The following is a 17892-nucleotide window of genomic DNA, read 5'->3' on the forward strand; positions in this document are numbered from 1 at the left end:
GTTTCAACCCCACAGATGTTGCATGAGCGAACACCCAGCAAGAGATCCTGCCTCCCCCATTTCTCCAGGGTTCCCTGTTTCATCCTGCTCTCGTCTCCAGTTGGATGGGCGAGAAGGAGCCCTACTGCTTATTAGCACCCTTCAGAAACAAACAGCACAGCAGACAATGAGGGGATCCTGGATCCTCAGTGGCATGACACCACCACCAGGAGATCCCAGCACTGGCTGCCTGCACAGAACCACACACTGGGATGGGCAGTCCCTAGATTGGCAGCTGCTGCCTAGGGCAGGGGCAGATCTGGCTGGAGGTCTCCGAGGGCCACGTTCTGACCAGCATGATGCAGGCACATTTACCTTAGCCCTGGCTTCCTTTCTCCTTGGCTCAGCTACCCCTGCTCTGGCAGCATCCCTGCAGAATTTACCCCGCTGGGACCTGAGATCCTGGAAATGGCTGGCTGCAGCCTGGGTTTGTCCCAAGCTCCCCTGACAGCTCACCCTGATCAGTTCTTCCCTGGCCATGCCGGAGCCCTCTAGTGACGCGGGGCACTCTCATCCTGCCAGCAAGTATCGCTCCAGCCCCTGGGCACCCACACAGACCTTGCTCATCACAACGCTACCCCTTAACAGGGCAGCTCCCAACACTGCTATTTCACTGTGAGAAACACCCTGCCTGTGGGGTGAGAGCCTTACCCCAGAACAGCTTTCCTATCTTCCCCACGGCATCATCTCCAGCTCCTTTCCCAGCACCGCTGAAAACTGATCCCTGCTGCTCCCTCAATCTCCCCGCTATGGGCCTTCGCCCCCACATGCTCCGATTTCGTCACCGGACGATGTTCTCTCTGCACAGTCACACTGCCTGCTGCCCTCTGTTACACTCTAGGAGCCCTCTGCCCAGGCAGATGCTTTGGGTGGTTTATTAGGTGAATTCAGCGCAGGTGAAAGGCAGAGGACTGACAGTCCAGGAGACACGGCGAGCCCTGCACATACACCCCAGCCCCTGGGCCCCAGCCCCGCCGTGCTGTGGTACACCGCTGAGGGGAGCTGGGTCTCTAGGGCCCGTTCTCAGCTCACACCGGCCAGCAGGCAGAGGCGAGAGCAACTTTTGGTTGCCAGCACCCAGCTGTTGATTTGAGCTGGTGACCTGGAGGTCTACAAGGCCTTGTACTCCTCTGTGTGGACGCAGGTTGCCTGAGAGACAAGGACGGGGCCCCATAGAGGGGGCATGGTGTGCTTACCATTCCAGGTGACTTCCAATGCCTGAGGGACCTGGGGGACGGTCCTGCCCTCCTTTAGAACAGGGCTGATGTACGACGCTAAGTATGGGACAGATTCCCAGATCTGTAGAAGGAGAGACAGGGGAAGAGTTGGCATCCTGAAGCATCCGAATCCTCCCCAGACCCTTGCTCTCCCTAGCCATTAACACATAAGCCTTTAAGTACGAGTCTCTCCATGGCTGGGCTCGTCAATAATGGATCTATTGCAGGCGTTCATGGACGGGGGTGTTAAGTATTTAGAAACAGCTCAGTAAGCCACTGCAGCACGTTGGTGCGGGAACCTAAGTCTGGGGCCTTTCCTGGGGATGCTGGGAGAAGTGGGGGGGTTAGGAAGCTGTCGAGGCATGTTAGGGGAGAAAAGGCGGCCGGCTGACTGTACTGAAGAACAGAAGGAACACAGATTCATCCGTTAGAGCAGGCGATTGGGAGCCTGGACTCCCAGGTTCCATTTTCAGCCCAGGCCCCAACACGCCGAGTGACCAGGGGCACGTCCCCTGGCTCACGCCTCAGCCTGCTGGGCTAGGAAGAGGGGAACCAGCAGGGGCGGCCCAGAAACATAGGTGCTTTGCCTGTGAGGGTGTTTCCAGGGGAAGTGAAATTTGCTCAGTCACTGAAGCAGCCTGGCCCTTGACTAAGGCAGCCGGGTCCTGGATTTCCAGGGCTCTGCTCGGGCAGCAGAACAAGATTTTTGGCACCTACCCAGGGACACCTAAATACCCTCTCTGAGCACGACAGGGAGAGAGACAAGCCTGAGAACACTAACATGAGAGAATCCACTGAGTACGGTACTCTGGGGGAGGTGTGATTCTGGCAAACCACGGACACCTTGTGCCCCCTCTAGGGTGGGGCTGGCTGAGCGCTCTTGTTTTTGTACATGCTACTGAGTGGGTGACTGACGAGGAAACGGAGGTGAAGGGATTTGCCCAAGGTCTCACAGCAAGTTAGTTCCAGAACAGGGAATAGAACCCGGCCCCTGCTTTAAGCACTCCCCTTCCACTGCCACACACACAAACAATCAAGGACTGCAGCTCTTGGAGACCTGCAGTTGCCTCGAGAATGCCGGGTTCCCCTGCCATTTGGCGATGTCCTGCCATGTCACAAAGCTTGGTGCCCAAAGAGAAGGTGCGACAGCCTCATCCTGCTGCGCACTGCCAACAACCCGCCCCCCCAGAGCCGTGAATCACACCCGACGGCTTCCATAAACAAGCCTCTTGCCTGTGGCTATATATAGAGCTCTGAAAGAGGGGCAGGTTTGCACTACTTGCCTAAGGACTCATGACTTCATCCCCAAAGCAGCCGTATAGTGAGGCGGTGCAGCAGGAATCCTTGTAGTTTGACCCCAAAGTCAACGTATCACTTACCCTACAAGGAAGGCCACAGTCTTGTCCTCTTTATGCAACTGATCTTTGGAGTCTCTGAGAGAGGCAGACTTGGATAAGGCTCAGCAGAGCAGACATTTAAAGTGCAGCTCTGCTCTGAACAGCATGTCTGTGTGCGAGGGGGTCTGTGTTTACTGGTCTCTGTGATCTCTACTCAAATTTTTCTGACAATGTTTCTTTTTTTATTATTTTATTGTCTTAAACCGCCAGTGCTGCTGTCTCCCCCTGGGATCTGAGTGTCAAGCTTGGCACTTTTCTTCTCAAGCATTACAGATGCTGCACTGGAACTGAGTGAATAATTCTGTTGCTGAAACACGAGTCAGACTAGAATCCAACTCCCACGCCCTGGGCTGGGCTAGTTCTGCAGGGCCAATGGGAGCAAAATGCATGGAAACTCATTCTACACATCGAAATCACAGAAATGTAGGACTGGGAGGGACCTCGATAGGTCATCTAGTCCAGCCCTCTGCACTCAGGCAGGACTAAGTATTATTTAGACCATCCCTGACAGGTGTTTGTCTAACCTGTTCCGAAAAACCTCCGATGACAGAGATTCTACAATCTCCCCTGGGAATTTGTTCCAGTGTTTAACTATCCTGACAGTTAGGAAGTTTTTCCTTTGCTGCAATTTAACCCCATTACTACTTCTCCTGACCTCAGTGGATAAGCACAATTTATCACCCTCCTCTTTATAACAACCTTTCACATACCTGAAGACAGTTATTGTGTCCCCCACCTCAGTCATAGCTTCTCCAGATTAAACAAACCCCATTTTATTCAATTTATCCCCCATAGCTCATGTTTTCTAGACTGTTAATCATTTTTGCTCTTCTCTGGACTTTCTCCAGTTTGTTCACATCTTTCCTGAAGTGTGGGGCCCAGAATAGGATACAGTCCTTCAGTTGAGGCCTAATCAATGAGTAGACCGGAAGAATTACTCTCATACCTTGCTTGCAACACTCCTGATAATACATCTGTTATGGGGCCTTGAGTGGCAGGGCAGCCTAGTAGCTAGATTGTTAAGGGCTGGAGTGGGAGACCTGCCCTCCTTTCCCTCAGGTCTTAGATCAGAATCCATGGCCACTCACACCCCTAGACAGGGGAGACAGATCTTGCTCCCAGCTGGGGGGGCCTCAGGACCTGTTGTCTGAGCTGCTCCCTGTAGTTTGGGGCATGGCCCTGCTAGTCTCCCCACAGTTGGGGCTTGGCGGTAGACTCCCCTTGGCAGGGGAAACTCTTACTTGCTTCCAGTGGATGTGCTGGCAGGCAGATTGCATCTGTGCCTTCAGGCAGAGACGCAGAGAGCTCCTGCCTCTTCGCCAGTCATCCCCTAACTGAGCCAGGCTCCCTTCTTGTCTCCTCCCTACAGGCCTGGCATTGGCTTCAGGTATAAGAGGGGGGAGGGGGCAGGGCAGGGCTAGCTGACCCCACAGGTGTTCTTTAACCCCTGCTGTGTCTGGCAGACGCCTCTCTGCTCCTTCACAACATCCCAGAACGATGTTTGCTTTTTTTGCAACAATATTACATTGTTGACTCATATTTCATTTGTGAGCCACTATAACCCCCAGATCCTGTTCTACAGTACTCCTTCCTAGGCAGTCATTTCCCATTTTGTGTTTGTGCAATTGATTGTTCTCTCCTCAGAGTAAAACTTGCATTTCTCCTTATTGAATTTATTTCAGACTATTTCTCCAGTTTGCCAAGATCATTTTGAATTCTAATCCCTTCCCACAAGCAGGGCCGGCTCCAGGCACCAGCGAAGGAAGCAGGTGCCAGGGGTGGCCAATAGAAAGGGGTGGCATTCTGTTCGTGACTGGGGCAGCATGTCTGCATCTTCGGCGGCAGGCCCTGCTTCTTCTTTTTTCTTTTTTTTTCTTTGCTGCTTGGGGCGGCAAAAAAGCTGGGGCCGGCACTGCCTACAAGGCACTTGCAACCCCTCCCAGCTTGGTATTGTCCACAAACTTTATAAGTGTGCTCTCTATGCCATTATCCAAATCATTTAGGAAGATATTGAAAAGAAACAGACTGAGGAGATCCCTGCGGGACTCCACTCGATATGCCCTTTCAGCTGTACTGTGAACCACTGATAACGACGACGCTGGGTAGGGTTTTCCAGCCAGTTGTGCACACACTGTATAGTAGGTTGTCTGGGCTCTATTTCCCTTGTCTGCAAGACAGATAGCTCAGTGGTTTGAGCATTGGCCTGCTAAACCCAGGGTTGTGAGTTCAATCCTTGAGGGGGCCATTTAGGGATTTGGGGCAAAAATTGGGGATTGGTCCTGCTTTGAGCAGGGGGTTGGACTAGATGACCTCCTGAGGTCCCTTCCAATCCTGATATTCTATGATTCGATATCACAATGGCCAGCTCTAACCCAGACTGTGCACAGGGAGCCGACCTGCTGAGGAAGCAGGGACCACTTCTACATCGGCACTTTTTTCCCCATTACTGCAATTTACCAGTAAAAATACACAGCTTTTGTGAAAGTAGAATGAATTATATTGAAATTATAATTCATTAAAGAAATGCTGCTTGAAAGATTTGTTGAAATATAGTTGTCAGGAAGAGAAACATTAAGGAGTGTGAGACAATGGGTCCTCAAACTAATTAACTTAGAGCTCCTACTGAGCTAGGAGATTGGTAAACGTTAGTATGCAAATAAGCTATGTATGTATATTTGTCAGTTTCTGCTTCCTTTTGTCTCCTGTGTTGGATTGGCTTTGGCTTGTCTGTATAAATGGGTTGGCTTGAGCTTTTTGCAGAAGGCTCACATATATCTGGGTGCATTGGCAAAGCGCTTTGCTAATAAACAGAGTGGTCTGACAAATTCAGTGAGTCTTGAATCTGACTTTGATACTTTCATATAGGGTTTTCCATCCACAGACGGTACAAAATGGGACAGCGGGAGAAAACTGAGGTACAGAGAGGGCAAGTGACTTGCCCAAGGTCAGTAGCAGAGCCAGAACTAGAACCCAGGTCTCCTGACTGCCAGTCCTGAGCCCTGTTGCACTGGACCATACCAGAGTGGCTACATGAGTCTCTGTTAGAGAAGCTTTGCCCTGCTGAGGGAAACACTTCATACACACCTTCAGCAAAGGACTTCACAGCTCCCCACAAAACGACAGGACCTTCCTGTCTCAAGAGAGCCCCGAGGACGCCCATGCTCGCTCAGAGGGGAAGGCCACGGAGAGTGAGAGGTTTGGGAGGTGGGAGTTGATCTCAGGCTGTCCTGAGGCTGAGGAGTGCTGGCCCAGGCCCATGGCTGTCTATTGTAGCCTCTGCCCTTGTCTCTTGTACACAGGATGGCCTGGCCACAGCGCTGCCAGCCGGGCAGCGCCCACAGTAACGGGCACTATGGAAACACCTAGGCCAGGCCACCAGGAGCCGGAGACGGGGAAGAAGCTGTTGCTAGGCTGGATTTGACACAGGTGCAGGGCGTGTCTGGGGGAGCCCATGGGGTTGCCTGTCAGATGGGCCTGACGCCAGCAGCCATGAGTTACCTTGGCAGCGTTGACAAGTCTCCAAGCGCTTAGCAAGCCGAAGCCGTGCTCGTGGCTGTGGCTGAAGCCCGCCAGGTTAGTGTCCCAGTTGGTGCGACGATCTTCGTACTGAAAAGGAACCAGAGGGAGCCACATTGGCTGGAGCGACTCGGCTGTGGGGGACACACCTGCCTCTTGCAGGGCGAGCTAACGTCCAGCTACGCAAAGACAAGGGTCGCAAGGACTGGGGGAACTGGGGAAGCACCCTCCTATCCTTGCTGCACACATACCTATGGGCCCTACCTTGCAAATGCAGACCTAAGCCGCCCTCTGGAACGTGGGGGAACCTGGCTGCATCTGCCTAACCAGCAGATTTTGCAGAAGAGACTCAGAAGTGAATGGTAACAGCAACAAAGCCAACTCTGGCTCTGCCATGGGGTCTGATTAGAAAGGACAGCTCGCCCTTTGTTTAAACTGAGTCCCAACCGAGCCAGGATTCCTAGCTCTTCAAAAGAAAAACAAACAGCGCAAAAGACAAAAATGCCTCTGCTCTGAAATATCCCAGCCGGTCCCTTCCTCCCTCCCTGCCCAGACTGCAGCCCCGGGAAAGTCTAAAGGCCAGTTTCAAAGGAATAAATACAATCACTTAAATCAGCGCGAGTTGGGGCAGATCAGATCTGGGTCCCATTACTTACCAGGGTTGAGCGCTTTGGCAGCGGTTGTCTCCAACTGTGGAAAAAGTTACCCTGCGCCAAAGCAAGTTTTATCTCACTGTGTCACATAAACTGCAGGACACACACACACCAAGTACAACAGAAACCCTGACTGCTGGCCAACCCCTGATGCCTCTTTCAGATTCACTATCTACTCATTGCTTCTGCAGTCAAACTCCCCCTGAAGTCAGTGGGAGCTGTACCTGAATAAGAACCGAGCAAGCAGTAACGTTTGCAAAAGGAGCTCTTCCCACTCTTTCTGTCTCCGAGACTCAGAATTCCTTGACTGCATCGGACGAATCAGGCCTTTCTGCTTTCGCATTGCGAAGCACTTTAGGGGCCATTGCAAAAACTCCAGCGGGTGTATCATCTCGACCCCGCCACCCCCACCCTACTCCACCCCGGCTCATGTACTATCCAAGCGCAGGCTCATCCTGGATACCTCTGAAGATTTGCATCCTGGCAGATTCAGGAATGCATTGAACAAATACTCCATTTATCACGGTGACAGCAGAGAATACCGTCTGCCTCGGGCACATTCCTGGTGAGAACAAGGGGCGAGGGGAAAAGCCATCCATCCACTGGGGTCAAGGAAAAGGAGAGATTGATAGCGGGTGAGCTCACTCTTCAAGCCCATCCAGCGTGCACTGGCGCCAAGAGGGGCCAAGGAGAGAAAGCCGAGGGGCTGGAGGTTCTGCGCAGCTGGAACTAGGGGGGACATCTCGAAGGAGCTCTTTTCTCACCTTGGTGGCTGTGAAGACAATGATGTGCTGGACATCTCGCCAGGTGAGACACGGTCGCACTTGGAGCATCAAGGCAATCATGCCGGCTGCCAGGGGGGCAGCAGCTGAAGTCCCTGTGTGACCCTCGGTGCATCCTGTGCCTTTCTCCATATTCCAGTCTGTTGTCACCTTGAAAGAAAGAGCCAAAGAGACGTCTCCGGTCAGATGCAGCCTTCAGAGTGCTAGAGCTTTTAGGACGCGTGAGCCACCGTGCACACCGGTCTGTGCACGCAGGAATCACTCTCACATCCCTGGCTCGCTCTCCAGTCAGGTTACAGCACCGGCCGATGGAGTCTACACCTTGCTTGTAACACATCCAATAAAAAAAGCCCTGGGTACAGACTGGGCCCAGCGAATGCTCCTGACCATTTGCCCAACGCTCAAGCTGAACCTCAGCCAAGCAACTAGGGAAGACAAATCATCACTTGGGGGCTTTTTCAGATGATGTTTCGTCTTAACGCACCCCCTAGTCCCAGCCAGGGAATAGGCCTAACCCTGCGAGAAGCCACATTTCCAGCCCAGGGTTTCAAAGGAGCAGACAGAGGTTTGGGTGCCGACCTGAACGTTTACCCACTGCTCACACAGACAAGGGCTCCCAGGACACTTCCTGGACAGGCCTGCAGAACTGAGCCCTCCTCTGCTTTCGCCACAGCCAAGATAGCTCCTTGTCTCCCACGGGCAAGATGAGATAAAAGGGACCATGAGGTACAGTTGGAAATGGAGAGGAAGGGCTCAGAGGTTGGGGGAACCAACTTCAAGGCCACAGGGGCCTGGTCTGACAAGGAGCCGCATCACTGAGAAGCAGAAGGGGTGCAGCCATTCCGAGGGCTGTTCTTCCACTGGGCCTGTCTACCCATTTATGGCACTTGTCTGGCTCCCATCACCACAGTGAGCACCTCAGTCTTTAATGTATTTATCCTCTGAGCAACCCTGGGCAGCAGAGCCGGGTGACCATCCCCATGTTACAGCTGGGGCACCGAGAGGCTAAGGGATTTGCCCAAGGTCACACAGGAAGACCGTGGCAAAGCAGGGAATGGAACTGGGGGCTCCCAAATCCTAGGTTAGTGCCTGAATCACTGGAACAGGCTTCCTCTCTGTGGTCTATCCCTCCACTACAGTCCCCCAAAATAACCCATCTACCCCCATGGCTGCTTCACAGGCATGCTTGCGGGGGACTGGGTTATCGTTTGTTTGTCATAGTGCTCATAGACTGGGATTTTCAAAGGAGCCCAAATCCCACTGATTTTCAATGGGAACAGGACTGCTAACTCCCCAAGGACTCTGAGCAACCCAGCCATGTAGTGCAAGGTGCTGTACACCTAGAAAGCAAGGCCGGTGCTATCATTTAATAGATTCATAGATCCCGAGGCCAGACGGCACCATTGTGATCACCTTGTCTGACCCCCAGTATCACACAGCCCAGAGACCAGCCTCACAAGGGCCTAAAAATTGAAAAACCCCAATCCCGATTTAAAAACTGCCAGTGATGGAGAATCCATCACAACTTTGTTCCAGTGGTTAATTACTCTGTGTTATCAATTTACACTTTATTTCCAGGCTGAATTGGTCTAGCTTCAACTTCCAGCCATTGGATCATGTTCTACCATTCTCTGCTAGACTGAAGAGCCCATTATTCAGTATTTGTTCCCCACGTAGTTACTTATAGACTGTGCTCATGTCGCCCATTAACTTCCTCCGGTTTGCACACTAAGGACTGCAAACTCCCATCCACCCTACAAGTCCTTCGACTGGGGTGAGACGTCTGCCCTAAAAAGGAAGGGATGGGCTAATTACTACAGCAATTACCAAGCACATTTTGCCCGTAGCTAGCATATTACCCCCTGCCCTCTCAGATAACCAGCCTAGCCATGCATTCCAGCCTAAACGCTCAGTCCTCCCCCGCCCCGCCCAGGGTGATCAGAAGCGTGAAACTGACTGGAAAGCATGTGAGTGGGGAGAAGTGGGGAGCGGTTGTACAAAGGAACGTCAGAGTGGGAATCAGAGCATGAAAGCCCGGCCAGAAGGTAACGTTGGCACATGTGCCACTAACCCAACCAGCTGGGCATCTCCTCACAGGAGCTTCGCACAGCATCTGAACAATGCAGCGGCTCTCCTGCAGGAAGGGCACTGTTTAAAGGGGGACGGACACGGATACACACACACAGATGAGGGCTTCAGATAGTTTTGTTTGGAGTCACTTCCCGTTTCACACACACCTTATGGCTTTTGGCACTAGAATAAATCATGATGCTTTGCACTTGTACAGCGGCTGCTTGAGAATCTCCAAGCACTTCACCAAGATGGGTAAATACAGTCCTCATTTTAAGCTTGTGGAAACAGGTATGGGGAGGTGACGGGACTTAGCTATGCTGTTTCAGCTCCAGAGCTCAGATTAGAAGCCAGGAGCCCTGACTCCTGCCCCCATGCAAACACTGGTAGTGACAAAAGTGTAAAAAAATGGCCAAAGGGCTCCCTGCCCTTAACACTCCCCTCACTGCAGATTGTGTCTCCCTCCCCAGTGCACTTGGGCCAGAATTCTCAAGTGTGTCCAGTGACTGGGTGCCCCACCTGGGACAACTGGGTGCCCAACTGAGACACTAAATGACTCAGACCTTCCAGTGTCTGGCCTCCAATTTCTCAGCTCGGGCACGCAAAAGAAGTGGCTACTTTTGCAAATGCAGTCCCCACGGCTGTTTGGCTCACTATTAACTCCAGGCAGGCTGGGGTGTGATCCGTTCACCACCCTACCGTCTCCCCTGGAACAGCCACAGGAAGGCACCAGCGACCTCCTCTCCGGACGCCTGTGGAATTCGCAGCACACAGGGACTCTTTTGTTCTTTGTGGTTGCTGAGCCCACGCCAAGCTGCAGCCAGGCAGGCCAAGCTGCCGGAAGGTTTGTCATTCTCACTCGCAGCCAGAAACGGAACAACAACAAAGGAGCAGGTTTTAGTAACGGGAAAGTCTGGAAACATTTCCCTGGGAGTTCACAGTCAAACCACTGGATTAAGCAGAAAAGCAGCCACAGACGGTCTGGGCAAGGCCACACTAGGTTGTTGTGCTGCACACAATGGCTCTGGTGGTAGGGAGATGGAAGGGGCAACTGGCTCAGGAAAGGATTGACCAGGACAAAGAGTATGGCCGCTGTAGGGATTAACCTTCAGGAGGTTAGACAAGCAAACTTTGACTAGTGGGACATTGCACCTCCCCACCATCTTCTGTCTCAGGGAGCCCTTTACAAAGGTCACTGACTTAACTCAGCCCTGGAGAGGAGAGTGAATGGCCCAAAATGTCACAGAGGGAGTGAGCAGCAGAGCTGGGAGTGGGACCCTGACATCCTGGCTCAGTTCCAGGCCCTCTTTGCTTCGTTTCCCCTGGGGATAGGAGTCAGCACTCCCAGGGGGAAGGACTCTTGCGGTCTGAGGTAGAGCATTTAGAGGGTTCAGATTAGAGAGCTTAGTGGAGGTTTCTGGCTGGGTGCCACTGGGCCTTACCAATGTGCAGAGTGTCACACCCATACCCAGATCTGCAGTGCCCGGCAGCTGCCATGTAGGGGCTCAAGAGCTTCTGTATTTGTGATGAATAAATTCCAAGAAGGCAAGACTCCAGACTAGCATATTCTGGGGAGACCACAGCACTGGGCTGGCACTTACCATAGCCAAGCTGCAGCCTTGTAATTCCACGCATAGCCTGGTGCGCATGCTCCTAAACACAGGCTCTTGTGTTTATTCTTGGGATTGCTTTCCACCCCATGCTGAGCTCCCTGGGGCTCTCCAGCCAGGGGAAGGCAGCTTTCACTGCTCTCTAAGTGGCCAGGGCAGGTGCTGAGCCGTAGTGACAGAGTCCTGGAGCAGATGGCTGATGGCGCCTGCCCGTGAAGGTACGTACAGCGTAGATGCAGGAGGACACCGTGCTCCTGCAATGACACCACAGGCAGCTTTGCCGTGGGCACCCGAAGCACAGTTGTTTCAGCAGCCCTAAACTGAGGGCTGGGGCGTGAGGATTGCAGGGGATGTCTGCCCAGCACTTTGACCAAGCGCAGAGCACCCCCGCCCCGCCCCGTGCTACACACAAACAGGAGAGTGCAGCGTTGCAGCTGCTGGCCCACAAAGGGCTTGCCTGGCTTATGGCAGGGATGGAGTCACACGGGTCACACAACAAGATGAAGTGAGCTGCAGCTCACGAAAGCTTATGCTCAAATACATTGGTTAGTCTCTAAGGTGCCACAAGTACTCCTTTTCTCTTTGCGGATACAGACTAATATGGCTGCTACTGTGAAAAAAGTTCTGCTCTGGTTTTTTAGCTGCCCAGGACCAGATTGCTCCATTGCTCCAAGCCACCTTCCAGCTCTCAACCCTACAAGCTCTGCCCAAAATAACCCACCTACCCCCATGGCAGCTTGACAGGCATGCTCGCCTCTCAACCCTCCTGCTCTGCCCTGCCCTGCTCCCGCAGCTCCTTTTCCTGCTGGGGACCATGCTGAACACCCCTCACTCCCCCAGTCAAGAGCTGCTAATGGTTTTTGACTCAGCAGTTCAGTTCTCCAAACCCAGAAAGCTGAGTCTCCCCCAGGGTGCAGCGGGACGGCTATTTCCCCCCTGGCTGCCAGGCGGGATTTCCCACGGCTCCGTTGCCCAGGTTAAGGGGGACTGGCTTTTCATAGACTTCCCAGCAGCTTATGCCGGAAGTACCAAACCCTGGTAAGCCCCCATTTGCCGCCCTTCCACTTCCTGTGAACTCAGCAAAGGCCTCGGCTGAGGCTCGGCAGCACTCGTCATTACCATGTGGTCACCACCCAGCAAACCGGGCGCCCTCCTGCACTGAGTCTTCACGTGGGACACAGGGAGCTTCTCCCCCATCCAGCTCACCCTATTCTTCCCGGGAAGCGCTTAGTGGCCAGTTTGGCTCAGCTTTTCGGCCACCATATCCTGCAGCCACAGAACTTAAAACTTGCAGGAGTTACCTTTGCCACGGAGCCTCCCTCTCCTGGAGGCTGAGTGCAGACACCAGCCATCTCCTGCCCCAACCATGCCCGTCTCTTTGTAAGACTATCAGCCATGGATTCCTGCCAGCTGAAGCAAGGGGCTGGTCTAGCACTGCTCCAAGGAGGGTGCTGGAGTCAATTAAGCCCTGCACAGAAGCTTCGATAGAGTTAATGCTTCCCCTGCTAAAATTAAACTGATGCTATTTCTTTTTGAAACACAAAGTAAGAGACAGGCCCAGCTGCAGAGACTGGTGCACTGAGGGCCGTTATTCCATCTGGAAGTGAGTTAAGATAAACAGAATTAAGGCCACTTTAATTCTGAATAAGAATTAATCCACACAGGGGTTCAATGCAGTTTAACTAATCTACTTTAAATTCACACCTTTAGTTAATTTGGATTAACTTTCCTGAGTGTCCAGTGTGGACAAAACCCTAGCTACCTAAATGCAGCTATCAGTCAGGAGAGAGGTAAAAGCAGTCAGAGCTTGGTAGAAAATAAAACTGCCAGGCCAAGTTCTGCTTTTTTGGATAGAGCAGAGTGTAATTCCAGATTAGCTCCACTGAAGGCGACAGATTTGTTCTGGCTTTACCCTGGTGTGTAACCAAGCAAAATTTGGCCTTTGTAAGAGGTATCTTAGATAAGATGCAAGTAAACAAGGGAGCCTTAGAAAATTCACTTGAGAAGGCTCCAAATGGTGCATCATTCTGTCCTCCATTATGCCATAAAATCAGCCAATTAAAGCTTGGTTATGGTCAAAGCACAGGGCAAGCTGGCATAAACATTTGTCCCTCTCCGCTCACAGTGAGATATAACTGCATCCTCCATTGCCAAGAACTGGACTTTCTTTGTTGACTTTTATGTTCCACTCCAAAGCATTTTGTCTGCTGCTAACAGCTGCAATTTGTACTGAGATACTGTATGTTCTACAAAAAAATTTATACAAAAAATACAGCGAGCACCACAAACGTCAGTCAGAGATGCAGTTCATGCCAGAGACCAGATTAAATTCTTCCCATTAACGGAAATGGCAGAACATTTATAGTCTGAAAAATAGATGGCTGTCAAAACCATTAACTCCAATACTATTAAAGGACAATTAAAAGGCACAAAGAGGAGAGAATATTCTCTGTAGACGGGGGTATATTTAATATGCCCCTATGTAACAGAGACACAGGTTTATTGGAGTAGTGGTCATGTTACTGTAAAAAGAGAGGACAGATCGACATCATGTGTAATTCCTCGGCTGTGACAGGCCGCCAATTCAGACCCTTTGATGGAAGCGTAGTGCCTGTTTTATCATCATACGAGGCCATTCTTTAAGGAGAAAGGGCATGTCAGACTTTTTAAAGTTAGCTCACAGACCTCAGGTTTGGAGGAAGCTGGACATAAAAATGAAAACTACAACACACTCCAAGATGAAAAGTATAGCAGAGTCCCTAATTGACAAGCGTTTCTTTTTCTCTAGCACCAGTGGTTTTCAAGCCAGTGTGAATTAATTCAAGTTATTCTTTAAAGGAAAACTTAAGCTCCATTATAGATTTTATTTCTTTTGTAGCACCCTGAGTCTAACCATTTTCTTAGATGGGGATGTGGCCTTTTCTAGTTCGGAAACACTGATTCTTTGCACTAGCCCCTGGGGTTTTCAGAGATGAAATGATCCAAGCTTTCTCAGGCTCATTTACTTTTCAGCATACAAACTGAGTGGCTAGTTAACTTGTACTCTCATCACGGTCTCTTTCATTGTTACATTTTCCTGGACTCCCCCCCCCCCAAGTTCCCCATTTCCATTTGGGGACCCTGTCATTCCCCCTAATTGCTCCAATTAGTTATCAAAGTCTGGTTTACAAAGCAAAGATCCGGTTACAGATCCAGAGCTACAGATCTGGCTCTTTTGGAGAGTTCTCGTTTGTAGAACTACTGCCAAACCTGAGCAATGGAAAATTGCCAGATGTATTTAGAACTTGGTCGTTTCTTCGGAGGAGCCAGGAACAGCACATACGCATCATGAACAGAAGAGAACTAGAGCTATGGGGGAGAGAGAAAGGGTAACTGACATGCCCCTCTTCCATGTATGCTAGTGGAAACACTCTGAGATTTCCCAAGGCTCGTCTCCAGGGTAATCTCTCCCCTCCCACTTGCTTGTATTTAAAAAGAGCGGCAGCCCATAAAAACAAACTACTGTGGCTGCTGAATGTTAGTTGTTTGGAAATAACACAGCCAAGCAGGCCTAAAGGAAGTGCCAGTAGCATTAGGAGAAGCCTGTTCCCACTGGAAGCCAAGCAAACTGTCTGCCTCCTGCCTCCATAGCAGGATCTATGAACTCCATCTATTTGATTCTGTTCTATAGAAAAGCTATTGCAATCCCTAGCATCGTCGAAGACGTACCCAGCAGTGTGTGTTCCCACTAGACAAATCACTGTTTGGTTCTCTTACTCCCTGCTGTGGGAAGGTGGCTCAGAGATAGCCCATGAAGGACAGAAGACCAGCATCTGTTAGGTTTGCACTGCCTGGTTTTTCCACACGAACAGAGAATGGGGATTTTGTTTTACTCTCCAGCATACAGAGCTGGGCCAAAGCTCACACCAGCATCAGGAATGCTCAGAGGGTTGTTTAGACAAGCTAGCACTGTCTAGAGGTTTAATCTTTGGCTCTATTGAAAAGCTTGGGAGGGAGTGTGGAGGACAAGCTTGGGGTGAGGGACTGCCTGTGATACGCAGGCACATGGCTAGAATCTGCCACTTACACAGAAGTGCATGAGGAAGAGCCGTTACCTGCATTGCTTGATTTAAAGGTGGTATCATGTCTCACCAGACTCAGCACTGCCACTGGAAATGTACTGAGCTGCCCTGCCCTTTCTTTCCAATAAGATGCCCTGCTGGTGCCTGGGAAGCTGTGCTTCCGACAGCTCACATGGCACAAAACACAGAGGGTGCGGTTTCCACGGACCCGACGTAGCTCTGCTGGGAGAGACGAGGTCGTGGGCAATGCACGGGTGCACTTTGGGATGAGGCTGCTATGACAAAATTGTTGGAGGTACAAAACGTTCTCCATGTGCCACATTACAAGACCGCACGGCCAACTGCTAGGCCCGGGAATCAATCACACACATCATGCCTATGCTGGTAGCTCCTGCTATGTGCTGGGCACTGGGAACTGTCTGAAAAGATAAGCAACAGAAGGGGTCAGAAGGGGACATGTTCCTGTTACAAATTTCAGCTGAGTCTTTCCCCAGTAATATGGCTCAGGCAGAAGTTCCCCTGAGCTATGGCCCTCGACAGACGACTGAGAGGAAGCACAAGGCACATTCGAACGGGGCCCAGAAATACTCAGAGAGGAAGGAAATCTGCTTCCCAGCTGTCATGGAGCAGGCACAGCTAGAGCTGGTTAAAGAAGAGGGCCCCTCTCGCTGCCAAGATTTCCCACTCTCGGCCTCCTGGGACGAGAAGAAAGCACCGACCCCAGTGCCGTTTGACTACTGAGCACTGACACAAATTAAACAACTACCTGCAAACAGTAAAATGCTGCAAGAGCTCTAGCTGTTGCCTAGCTGAATGGGAGAGAGAACGTAGTACTCCTGCCAGTGTGGTCAAAAGCCAGGCTTCCCCAGCTCAGAACACCAGAGACTCTGCCCAGATCCGCAGGCCTGGAGGCAGATGCTTGCCTTCCTTGGTGATGCATGCAGAGGACGTGCACCTGTTGCTTGGAGTTGGTTAACTTTGCAGACCTCTTTCCACCCTGAGCCGGTAAGGGCAACAGTCTGAGACTGCACCAGGCTGGCAAGACTCAAGGATGCTCTGGTCTCAAACTGGGAACATACTGGGCCAGATCCTGAGCTGGTGGAAATTGGCACAAATTCACTGGCACTATGCTGGGGATCTGGTGCCCCAGCTTTCGCACTGCACCAAAAGCCGGGACACATGTTTGGCCCAGGGAAGCAGGATAGTGCAGTGACAAGTCATTTCTGACAAAAAAGGAAAAGTCGACAAAATATTCCCCAAACAGCCGGGGGTTAAGCATGCCCAACTCGGGAAGGAGAGGCAGCCAATCAGCTAAACGACCCAACCCGAGTAACAGCTACCACATGTTCATTCAACCCTGGTCTACACTAGGACTTCAGGTCGAATTTAGCAGCGTTAAATCGATGTAAACCTGCACCCGTCCACACGATGAAGCCCTTTATTTCGACTTAAAGGGCTCTTAAAATCGATTTCCTTACTCCACCCCTAACAAGTGGGTTAGCGCTTAAATCAGCCTTGCCGGGTCGAATTTGGGGTACTGTGGACACAATTCGACGGTATTGGCTCCATTGTGACTGCTCTGGACAGCACTCTCAACTCAGATGCACGATTGTTTGCCGTTGCTCTGACGCAGGGAGGGGCGACTGACGACACGGCTTACAGGGTTGGCTTACAGGGAGTTAAAATCAACAAAGGGGGTGGCTTTACATCAAGGAGTATTTCAGGCAGGACTTCACAGAGGGTTCCAATAAGAAATGGTGCACCTAAGTTATTGTTCTTATTGGAACAAGGAGGTTAGTCTGGCCTCTGATTGATACATGGCTAGATTTACCTCGCTGCACCTTCTCTGTGAGTGACTGCAGTGTGACCTAGAGGAATGAGTCCCCTAGACGGGGGGCGAGGGGGTTTGCAAATGAGTACAAAACAAATCTTGTCTATTTCTTGTTTTGATCCACTCCATCTATCTTTTACATCTTTGGCTGGCAGCAGACGGTGCAGAAGGACTGCATGCCATCCACATCCCATGGCTGCTCGGCAGAAGATGGTACAATAGGACTGCTAGCCATCCTCATCTCTTGCCTGCCCGGCAGAAGATGATGCAATAGGACTGCTAGCAGTCCATATCACCTGCCTGCTCACCATAAGATGGTTCAATAGGACTGACTGCAGGACTAAAGAGAATGACCTGGTCGAGTCACTCCAAATTTAGTCCCTGCGCCCATGTCTGCCCAGGCGCTCCTGGCCGACATGGCCAGGAGCACCTCAGACATGACGAGGACGGCTACCAGTCGTACTGTACCGTCTGCTGCCACAAGGCAATGGGTTGCTGCTGCTGTGTAGCAATGCCGTACCGCGTCTGCCAGCACCCAGGAGACATAGGGTGACGGTTACCTGAGCGGGCTCCATGCTTGCCGTGGTATGGCGTCTGCACAGGTAACTCAGGAAAAAAGGCACGAAACAATTGTCTGCCCTTGCTTTCATGGAGGGAGGGAGGGAACAGGGGCCTGACGATATGTACCCAGAACCACCCGCGACAATGTTTTAGCC

At 51.5% G+C, this 17892-nt stretch overlaps 1 protein-coding gene across 2 annotated transcripts in view; it reads right to left on the reverse strand.

Annotated features, from left to right (window-relative positions):
• The window catches only part of PCSK7 (proprotein convertase subtilisin/kexin type 7), a 56278-nt gene that overhangs the window by 15471 nt on the left and 22915 nt on the right, over positions 1 to 17892 (reverse strand). For both annotated transcript variants that reach the window (XM_073321063.2, XM_073321065.2), the window contains exons 9-11: positions 7587 to 7754; positions 6152 to 6259; positions 1236 to 1338 (exon numbers count right to left, since the gene is read on the reverse strand). In XM_073321063.2, coding sequence (XP_073177164.1) covers positions 1236 to 1338; positions 6152 to 6259; positions 7587 to 7754 — 379 coding nt within the window. The remainder of the gene's footprint in view (positions 1 to 1235; positions 1339 to 6151; positions 6260 to 7586; positions 7755 to 17892) is intronic.

The sequence above is a fragment of the Lepidochelys kempii genome, chromosome 22 (assembly GCF_965140285.1).
Source record: "Lepidochelys kempii isolate rLepKem1 chromosome 22, rLepKem1.hap1, whole genome shotgun sequence".
NCBI classification, from domain to species: Eukaryota; Metazoa; Chordata; order Testudines; family Cheloniidae; genus Lepidochelys; species Lepidochelys kempii.